Source organism: Carettochelys insculpta, chromosome 2 (genome assembly GCF_033958435.1).
Source record: "Carettochelys insculpta isolate YL-2023 chromosome 2, ASM3395843v1, whole genome shotgun sequence".
NCBI lineage: Eukaryota > Metazoa > Chordata > Testudines > Carettochelyidae > Carettochelys > Carettochelys insculpta.
This window is the reverse complement of record NC_134138.1, coordinates 45634091-45645224: the sequence shown is the minus strand read 5'-3', so window position 1 is coordinate 45645224 and position 11134 is coordinate 45634091. Positions and strand designations below refer to the sequence as shown.

General features: G+C 48.6%; 1 protein-coding gene across 1 annotated transcript in view; it reads left to right on the top strand.

The window, feature by feature from the left end:
- The first annotated feature begins 9065 nt into the window (after nt 1-9065).
- LAPTM4B (lysosomal protein transmembrane 4 beta) overlaps nt 9066-11134 on the top strand; it is a 102428-nt gene continuing 100359 nt past the window's right edge. Inside the window, exon 1 of the mRNA XM_074985675.1 lies at nt 9066-9167. Within this exon, the coding sequence (XP_074841776.1) occupies nt 9066-9167 (102 nt within the window). The remainder of the gene's footprint in view (nt 9168-11134) is intronic.

Sequence of the window (11134 nt, the reverse complement as noted above, 5' to 3'; positions counted from 1 at the left end):
AGTTGCTGGGTATCCCTATTACTGCAGCTCCTCGCAACCACAGAAGGCAGCAGGACCCTGCAGCTAGCTCCCAGGCATCTCAGATTGAAGTCAAGAAGGTTTTGGAAGTCAGATACCATTATTTCTCCAACCCGCGTGACAAAATAATCATTTAAAAGGTAACAATATCTAGAAAACTTTTTAAAAAGCCATATATGTAAGTACACAGTTCACAGCCATGTTACAGCAGAGTGAAATGCAGTATAGACAGAGACTAATTTGCTTTAAATACAGTTTGCACAGTCTCAGCCATATTTAAGTAGAGTTTAGAAAGTGTCCTAGTGTCACGACCAGTGTTCCCTGTAAGCTGTTAACTTATGCAGCCTCTCAGGAGAGATTCAAATGCCGCCCAGCTGATTAGCAGAGCACCCACAGCTAGGTTTTTTGTTTCTACTGGTGGTGCACACAGTGTGTGCCTCAGTGTACATGCATTTATTCTGCATATGGATGGAAAAAAATTAGCAGGAACACAGGTCATAATCCATGAGCCTGAGTCTTCAAAGATCATAGGGGCAGCTGAGCACCAACCCTCCATCTACTGATGCATGTGTACGGAATGTGGCAGCAGGAATGCAATAATGCTGAAGGCTGGGAGGAATGTGTCTCCCAGAGGTCATCTGCACGAGAATGCAAAGGGCTGCATGTGTGATGCTGAAGCTGGGAGGAATGTGTCTCCCAGAGATCATTTGCATGAGAATGCAAAGGTGTGCATGTGTGATACCTTTCAGGCAAAGCCTAATGGGTAGCAAGTAAGCCATGAGATTTGGTCTATTGTAAACACGTTGTTGTAAAATCACAATTTAAGCTGACACTCAGTGTGGGAGTTGTGAGATCTCACCAATGCTCTGGGTTGTTGCGGGGGACAGGGCAGTTGCCATAGCTGTATAAGACATGGACTACACAGGGTTCCCTGCTTTAGCTGTAAACCAGGAGGGGAGAGGTACTAGTTGAGTCAGCTTGCTGAGTGCCTCGGCTATACCGCTATAAGCCTGGCTTGACTAGCCCTCCCCACCTGTTGAAAGATAGAGCTGGATACTAGGGTGTTCATGAAACCCCACACTGGAGATATTAAGAGCTGAAATCACAAAGTGGCAGCTGAGACCATGCAGAGCTGAAATCACAGGGTTCTGCCTCAGGGCAATCCCCAGCAGTGTGATTGGTAAGGGAGTGATAATCGTGGGCAGCCGGTAGGAGGAGTGGCAGATGACAGCGGGTGGCCGGTAGGAAGAGAAGCCAGAGGCCAGCAGGTGGCAGAAAGGGGATGCTGCAGACAAGTGGACAGCTAGTACTGCCCTGATGATGTATCTGTGGGCTCTGGGTTTGGGACTGCACCACAGAAGGTACACCCTGTAACTGTGTGTGGGGTAAAGGGCCAAGAGACTTGGTTCTATAGCATATGGGGATGGTATCTTGTTAAAGGGGTTTGTCTCCTCTTTGCTTAGATATACTGCATCTGTCACTGTAACCTTGGGGTAGGTTATGGTCATTAAACAAGTTGTTTCTATCTTAGACTCTATGCGTGCGAGGGCAGGGGAGAACTGCCTTACAGGCACCCAGCAAGTGGGGTGAAATTGTCCCAGGCCACTGGGTGGGGGCTTGAGCTGGTTGCTTGTATCCTTGACAGGAAACCCCCAGGAGCTGAACCCGGCCCTTCTGGCAGGCACCTGGCATTAATAGAAGGGTTACACATGCTTCTCTGGGACCAAAGAAGCCTAGCTCTAGTTTGAGGCATGGCACCTGCAATCCTATTGATGAAGTCCCAGAACAGCTGATTGGCCTGCTGAACCTACTTAAGCCAGCAGCAGGAATGCAAGCTGTCTGCTTTATGGCTCTATATATTCTGGACTGCGTGCTTTGTGCTTCCTGTTCCTATGGCTTGGTTTCATCCTGACCCTGCATGACTTCTGGCATCTCATTCATGGCGCTGATCTCTTGGCATCCTGACTCTGGTTCCTGACTTGTGGTTCTGACCTCCCGTTCTCCACTGGGTCAGGACGCCAGAAGGACATTTCTATCATGTAACTGCAGACTCTGATTACTAGGTCTGGCCATCCGCACTTTGTCCATGACGGCTTGTTTGGAGCACAGTTACACTGAGGGGCTGAGTCTGGTGTGAGAAAGACGGACCCAGCAGCAGCCATGCAGCTACTAGAAGCATCATCTGTTCCTAAATGGGCCCACCATCTTCAAGCGGATAATCAAACACTGCTAGCCCAACTTGTGCAGTTGATCTCAGACTACCAGCATCTTCAGGAGCTAGAGAGATGACTCAACTTTAAGCAGGGTGACCATGTTTCTCTATGCTGAATATGGGACACTTGGTAAAAGTACTCACTCAAGTGATTTCAATGCCAGCCAATCAAAACTGTACAGTACAAATGTTCAAATTATCAAACTGATTGAGCCCATTTTACTTTTTCACCCTAAACTGGACAGAGTATTCCAGGGGCAAGTGCTCCACCAGTTCATATAGTGGCACAATGGGATTTTGTGCCTCGTAAGAAATCATTGCTGACCATATGTGGGTGACAAATTATGAGCAAAGTGGTACAAAAGGCTGGGGCCAGGGCTAGGATTACAGAGCAAGCTGGATCATTTGGGAAGCCGGACCCATGTGAACAAGACAGTTTTGCACAGAGCCCAATACAAGGTCCTACCCTCATTCCAAAGAACGCAGGCCACACCCCTGAAATGGAGGACTCTACCCAGGCCAGCAGTGACCCTGACAAGGACTTAGGGGTCATGCTGGGCAAGAAGATCAACAGGTGCACCCCAGGTGACACTGTGGTGATACAGCAACGGCCATCACTAGACACACAAGCAGAGGAGTGAGCAGGGCAGGGAGGTGACGCTGCATCAATGAGACCGAGATTGGAAACTGAAGTCTGTTTTAGGGGACCACGTTTTAAAAAGATGTTAAAAAAATTGGAGAAGGGTCAGCAAAGATCCCATTGTTTTGAGGGTGAAAGAAAAACACCTTCTTGTGAGCTATTAAAAGGAGCCCAACCTGTTTAGCTTCTATAAAAGAAGGCTGAGAGTTCACTTCATTGCAGTGTCTAAGTGATTTCCACAGGAGAAAATGTGCGGTATTAAAGCACTGCATCAACAGCGAGACGGATATTTCAAAGGAGGAAGTAGAAAAAGCAGTGAAATGACTAAAGAACAACAAGAGCCCTGGAAATGATAAGATCACGGGAGAGATGATCAAATATGGCGGAGAAAGATCACAGATAGAAGAACATCTAGCAGACGAGCAAAAAGGGTTCAGAAAAGATAGAAGTACGATATAGCAGATATTGGCACTAAGACTGATAGCGGAGAAAGCTCAACAGAAGAACAAAAACGTATACGCTTCCTTTGTCGATTTTCAAAAGGCATTTGACAGTATAGATCAGAAAGGGACTTGGGGGGTGTTTGGAGTCATACGGAGTAGACAGCAGACTAATATGGTTGTTGAAAGATATCAGCGATAATGCGGAGGCAGTGGTGAGAACATGCGGGGAGTTGGGAAGTTGGTTTAAAACAAGCAGAGGTACAAGACAAGGAGAGCCAATATCGCCAAGTATCTTCATCTCACATCTGGAGAGAGCGATGGACAAGATCAAGGAAGAGGTAGAAGGGATATCTGTGCACGGGAAAAGAATTAACAACTTGAGGTTCGCGGATGATATAGTTATCATTGAGGAAGATGAGGAGAAGCTAGCGAAAACGGTGCAGGTGTTAAATGAAGAAGGGAAGCAGTACGGACTGATTATGGACATCGATAAAACAAAAACAATGGTATTTGGAGATAAGGAAATAGGAAGGAAGATCAGTGTGGATGGTATTGAACTAGAAAACGTAGAGAAGTTCACATATCTGAGGAACAACATAACGTATGATCTAGACTGTAAGAAGGAAATAGTGACTAGAACAGCGAAAGCAATAGCGAGTTTGAAGGTGATGGATAAGATCTGGAAAAGCAAAGCAATTAGCTTAAGAATGAAGCTGGGCATTTTGAAAACGTGTGTATTCAGCAGCATGTTGTACGGATGTGAGGCATGGGTGATAACAAAAGATTCAAAAAGAAGAATATTGGCTTTCGAAAGGAGTTGTTATAGAAAGATTCTGAGAATAAGATGGATGCAGAAGGTCACCAATGAGGAATTATAAAGGAAAATACAGACGAAAGAGAACCTGCTGCAGAACGTTATAAAACGGAAGCTACAATTATTTGGACATATTTGCAGAATGAACGATGAACGAAAAATCAAGACCCTACTATTCAGCATAATGGACGGTTTGAATAGGAGAGGCAGACCCCACACAGAATGGATAGATGATGTAGTAGATCAGTGCAGAGCTAGTCTACAGACACTAAGCCACTCTGCACTGGATGGGGAAAGATGGAAGGACATAGTGAGAGAGACATCAGACACCAAAGGGCGCTGAACCCACAGTTATTGATGATGATGATGAATGTCACAGCAAAAGGCAGAACAAGGCCTGTGGCTGGAAGGAGAAAACAGACAAATTCGTATTAGAAATAAGACACAAATATTTCACAGTGAGGATGACTTACCGTTGGAAAAAACTAACAAAGAAAATGATAGTCTACATTTCTGGATGTTTTCTGATGAGGACTAGTAGACTGTGATATGCAGGAGGGCTGGGATATACAGGGGTCAGATTTGATGCTCTGCTGGTCCTTTCTGGCCTTAAAGTCTACTGATTAATGCATGTGCATAGGGAGCAACCTTTGGGGCTTTTGATCCCCAAACTCAGCTGCCATTATGTGGGAGGATTAAGGGGAACGCATTCAAACATCCAAAAAGTCTGGCCAAGATCAGGACATCAGCCTTACAAGGGAGGGGTGGGTGTGGCAGTGACATCACAAAGACCTGTTGCAGGACCTCAGCCTCTTGGGGGACAGTGGTGGGGAAGAGATGACCTCACAGATAGGCTGTGACATCAGCTCCTTCTCAAGGTTTCTCCTGGGGCGTTGAGAGAGAATTAGAATCAACGTGCGTAAGCATAAGGAGAAACCTCGCCAAGTTTTCTCATTTCTTACTATTAATTTTGTAGTCCCTGTAAGAGCCCCAGAGGTCTGGAACCTGTTCAGTCTGATCCACCTAGCACCAGCTGAACTCTAGGTGTAGAAATCACTAGGTTTAAATAGAACTGGAAAGGACCCCGAGAGGTCACTGAGTCCAGTCCCCTACCCTCACATCAGCACCTATCACCATCTCTGATAGATTTTTTTGTAATCTAACCAAGGAAGTGCATGCGTGTATCATGGTGGGGGGTTGCTGTCACTGACCCACACAGAGGTGGAGCAGAAATAGTGCTCTGGGACGCATCCCCCCTGACAGCGACCTGGGCCATCCTTTGGGACATCTGTTGAGACTTCTCAGTCTCCCACTTCTCAGAGTCTCAATGCTGAGTTGCTGAGCAGAATATTATTGATAGTGAGAAGTTTCCCCAATTTCACAACTCTGACCCATGGCTGTCCCCTCCTTTTCAGGCTCTGCATAAGGCCTTGTCTGACCTCACGCACGCCATGCTGGGGAACCTCCTGGCAGACTCCTCAGACACAGACGATCCCAACACATCTTGTTGATGAACATGGTCAGGAGGGGCAGGGGGCACTTTTACCCCAATGCTGGGAGGAACTGTAAAGGCAAGACTGGAAATCCATTTTCCAGTCTGTCCTCCTAGCCTGCACCCCAGTGGGCCATCCTTGGTTAGGGCAGTGCTCTGTTGGGCCCTTTCTCCATGAGGGACAGGAGAAGGAGATGTAACTTCATGTCAGGGCCTTGGCTGGCTTTCACAGCGGAAGTATCAACGCCCCCACTCTCTGTCCAGCCGTCCCGGCTCTAGCCGTGAGATCCAGGAGATGGTGCCCACTGAAGAATCACAGAGTCCTTCCTCAAGAACCAGGTGGGCTCAAAGGTAATCAGCTTCTCTCTCCTACCTGCACTGAGATTTAGGGGAGAAGGTTTGGGGAGAGAGTGGGAATTGTTTTCACAGTTACTTCCTTCCAGGCCAGTGAACGAGGGCTTTTGAGCCAGCAAGGAGAAATAGGTCTGTCCCCATTCTGTTCATGAGTCAGGAGTTCAGAAAGGATGGAACCAACCCAGTACTGACCATTGTCCCAGTCTAAGAGACAAAGACAAACTGACAATCTCCTTCTCAAGCACTATGATCAGTGAATCAGATCCTCCAGCCGGAGCACGTCTCAGTTCTGAGGATGGGGGTGGCCTTGTTTGCACAGCATGTGCATGGGTCTTCTGATCCTGACCTGTCTCCTTCCTCCACAGCATGTCAACTTCTGCATCAGGTCCAGAGTGTTCCAGGAGAGAGCCATGCCCGTCAGGAGCAGCAGAGCACCATTGTGATTCACTATCCCCTGCCCCCCTCCCCGCCCTCAGCTCGCTCCCTGAATTTGATATAAGGAACTGCTGACTCCAGCTTCCTGTTGCCAGGCACAGGCAGAGTGGCACTAGCAGGCTGTTGGATCTGCAGCTCCAGGGCCCATGGGTTGGAAGTGTTCCCCTTGGGAAGGCAGAGCCAGAACAGGGAATGAGATAGACTTGAGTCAAGTTCATCTTCCCCTGGTTCCGTGGAGATTCTGGGACTTTAAGGGGATCGTGTTCCAACCCCTGTTCCAGCCAGGTTCATGCTTAGCGTGGGTCTCTTCTTGCACCCCTGGTGCTCCAGAAGGACAAGTCCTCATGGAGGGTCCTGTTCAATATCCCTGTGCTCCAGGATCCCTTGGGAGCAGAAGGAGCTGAGGGTCTAGCTCCTCTCCCACAGTGTCTCCAGCAGAGGGAATGGGGGAAGAAAGACCCCTCGCCCAGGAGGAGACTGGGAGCTGACAGTAGAATATACTGATGGAGCCCCCTCTCCTTGCCTTCCATTAGAACTCAACACAGTTCCCCACAGTAGGGAACTTGGTGGCTTAGTTATGATAGTCCATCAGCAAGTCTGCCAAGAACATTGGCTGGCCGGCCAGGGAGGATTTTACAGATTCCACCAACTTCTGCTGCGTTAGAGGTGAGGAATCCCAGCTGGGAAGTAGGATCCAGTAGAAAAGTGGCACTGACAGATGCCAGGCACGGCACCCCCTTAAGAAATGATCCACCTTCCAGCTGAGATTGTCCCCCATTGCATAATGGGAGCCCTGTTAATACACACCAGATCCTCTGAGATTGGCCCCAATTGGAAGATGTCTCTCTCTTTCCTTCTCCCCCTACTCCATTTAGGATCAGCTCCCCTCCCCAGGCACCACGGACACTTTAAAGGTGTCAACTTATGGAGAATCCACCGCTTAACACTAGCTGAATCCAGCAAGTGACCCAGGCCCCATGCTGCAGAGGAAGGCAACAAGGTCCCTCGTCGAAGGATATTTATCAAATAAGCTGTCATGGGATAAGAAGGATGTGACACACACCCATGCTCCTATACAGCTTTCTCAGCTGGGGATGGGGATGACTGGGCAACCTGACCCAACTTTTCCCGCCCAGTGCTCTTCACCCTCCATGCCCAGCTGGGCCCCTGAGACGGAACTGCCTATGTACTGAGATCGCATACTTTTGGTCTCTCCAACTGCCCCTGGCATGCGTAACTGGAAGCATTCCAGGAACAATATTTCCGCAGTACTAGCCTTCAATCTCTTACTTAGCAGCTTAAGTTTGGCCACCAGGATCCCTCTTTTTTAACCTTCCCTATGTTCTTAGTACCTACATGTATGTTGAGTGTCTCCATGTAACTGCAACCTACTAGTTACACTGCAGCCTTTGCCATACTGTGGGACGCCAGTATGCATTGTATGTCGTATACATTGCACCCATCCCTTTAGACAGCACACACACCTTCAGTGCATCATCTCTTTGAGGGAACAGCATGTCAGTGTATTACCCTAGTTACCCAGACACTTTAAACACATTGCATTAGATAAAACTATAAAATAAGTTTACTAATTACTTGTGCTTCCTGAAAATCTCTTTGCAAATTAGAAGCATTAATTAGTAATGATTAGAAGAAAAAAGAAAGAAAAAATGGTTATAGGTAATTAACATGATATTGAAGTCAGGCAAGATCTCTCAGCACAAGCTTTCTGGAGTCAGTGATAAACTCCTCAGGTTAGGACCCCTCTTTCAGAGGGCTGTTTCCTTTTGTATTTTCCAGTGCAGAGAATAAGAGGAGCAAGTTTCTCCCTCCTTTTTCTGGCTTCAGGCCACTGAAATGCAAATGAAGGTAAGCATTTAACCCTTTGTCTAGGATCGACCTGTCTGCTTGCTCCTGTGCCGGCAGAGCTGTGGGGTTCGGCCGCTGGGATAACAGCAGCGCACGGGCTATTACACCGTCCCGTACAATGGTGCCACTCACGTTTTATCAGGACACTACTGAGGAGCGAATCTGGAGTTTTCAGATGACACCTCGTGCAAAGGCGGTGCCCGCGGCGCGCAGGACGCGAGCACGGGGTGTGCCGGTGCCCCGCACCAGAACCCATCGCTGTAACCCACCGGCACGGAGAAGGACCTGCGTGCCCCGGTACGTCTCGATCACAGGGCACCACGGGCTCATGTCTGACGCCGTGAGGGACGCCCCAGGCTTGCACGCTGCCTCGCCGGCACCTGCCCCTGCAGCGCCTCGCTCAGGGTCGCAGCCCTGGCCACCGCCAAGGCGGATCCGAGCCACGTGACTTGCTGGGCCCGTCGCTGCGGTCGCGGCTCCGGGCCCGCCCCGCGCGCGCGGGCTGCCCTGTAGCAGCGGCAGTCGGCTGCCGGCACGTGTCGCGTCCTCTTCCCGCACGTGGGAAACCCCGCCCGCCCGAGAGGACTCTGCGGGGGGGAGGGGCTAGCGGCTTAGTGACGTCATGGAAACGGGGGCGAGGCCGAGCTGATGGCGGGCGCTGCCCACGTGGGCTCTCTCCCTCGCCTCGCCCTCCCCCGCGCGCTGGGTCCTCCGCCGCCGCAGTGCTAGCGCAGTGCCTCGGTCGCAGCCCCGGCCCCTGCGGGCGGCCCCAGGGGGACGCGGAGACGATGAGGACCATGAGTTCCCCGTGGGCTCGGTTCTATTCCAACAGCTGCTGCCTGTGCTGCCATGTGCGCACCGGCACCATCCTCCTCGGCGTCTGGTACCTGGTGAGCGAGGCCCCCGGGGAGGGCGGGCGGACCGGCTCGAGCTGCCCCGTGCATGGGACCCGGGAGCTCGCCCTCTTGGGCGGGGGTGCAGGGCGCGACCCAGGACAAATGGGCGGGCAGGTGCAGGGGGCAGGAGAACCCCTTGGAAATGCGCCCCCTGCCCTGAGGCTTGTCCTATTGTTGGCAATAGAACAGCCAAAGCAGGACTTGTCCTTTGAACCGTATGGTGCCTGCCAAAGGGGCATAGCTTGGGTGTGTGGCGGGGGGCTTGAAGGGCCCCGCCAGCTCTGGGCCCCAGCCCTCAAATGTCAGAGCTCGGCAGGCCCCAGAGGCCAGGTCCCAATGCTTGTGTCGCTGTTGGCCACACATTTTTGTGATGCAATAGGTGCCACTAAATCTTGTTCTCTGTTTAGTTGGGGGATTTTCAGAACGAAGGACAAAAGTGAGATGATCCAGGGGCTAGTGCTGTTTTACCAGGATTCACTGAGGCCGGGGGCATTGGGTGCAAAAGCAGCAGTTTGAGTTGGGAATAGGTCTCTTCAGACATAGAACTTGGGGGATCTGAGGTCAAAAAACACAGGAACCTAGTTTTTCTCATTTGCTCGTATTGTTACGTTTGCTAATGCCCAATGAAAGTACCTTGGGAAAGGCTAGGCAATGTGCGCATTGTGGTTGCTTGGAAAAGAAGCTTCAGTAAGTTCCCTAGTTGTTCTTTCTTACTGTCTTTCTGTTAGAGGCTTCATGGAAGGAAGCAAGCCAAATGTGCCTTTTTATGGTTTGAACAGGCAATGTGTATTTGGGCCTGATTCTCTTTTCACTTATTTTGGTGTAAACCAGGAGTAACTCTATTGAACCCACTGGTGGTCCACTGATGCAGGTGCAGGAGGAAGCAGGCTCAAATATTTCAGTGCATGCTAATAAAAGAGCCTCTGACACTGTCTACTGAAAATATCAGTAAAATAAATAGATATATTTACATAAAAATAGCTTCTGAAATTGTGCCTAGTACTGCTATCTACTTATTGCTTCGGAGAGCATAACACACAAGTTTTCAGAAAACACACTGTCCAAATGGAAATCCTGACTGCTGTTCTCCTCTGATCCAGTGAATACTTCTGTAAAATAGAATTCTGTTATATTGAAATGGGAGGTGATTCCACTGACTATCAAAAGAAACTGTTATGCTATGAAAAACAGCTAGCCATTAATGGCTTCATAGCGGGTTGGATGGGGGTGATGGATTGTTTAAAATCTACAAATTCTTTATGTGGGTTCTCTTCTCCATGCACAATTATTTCATTTGTTTCTCAGATTTTAAATTCTTTGGTCAAGGGATTGTTTCTTTCTGGGTCGCATCTTTTTACTGATTTTTAAGCAGTGACTTTATTGATCAGACCTGTCTCAAAATGTTGAGAAAGGATGTTCATTGTGAGCACTTCTGTAACACAAATAAGAAGAATCACTGGTTGTTTGCCTCATTCCATGTTTATTTCAAGTGCTTTCATATTTGGCCTGTTGTAATAATTGTTCTGCATCTTTCATTGTTGTTAATAGCTGGTGCAGAATTCTGATTTCAGCGCTGGTGCTGATTTTCAGGAGAGTAGCTATTTCTGGACAAAAAGCCTCTACAGAATTGTATTATTAGCAACAAAATCCTTATGAGATACAGTAATTCCCTGCAGGCTGCCACAATCTAAATCTGCAAGCAGTTTCCTTCCTAGACAGATCATAATGAACTCAGACAGCATCCAAATGCTAGTCTAAGTAAGAAAATACATTATGATCAGGACATGGAAAATGTATACTTTTTAATATTATATTTTAAATTGGCATTTAAGGGATTCATGGTTTTTAATTTGCAGCTGAGGTGAACTGCTGTAAAGCACTAAACTAATGACCGAATAACATTAAGCAAAAAGTAGTCCTGCCTTCCAGTTAAATAATGATAAACCCACACTTTTACATTT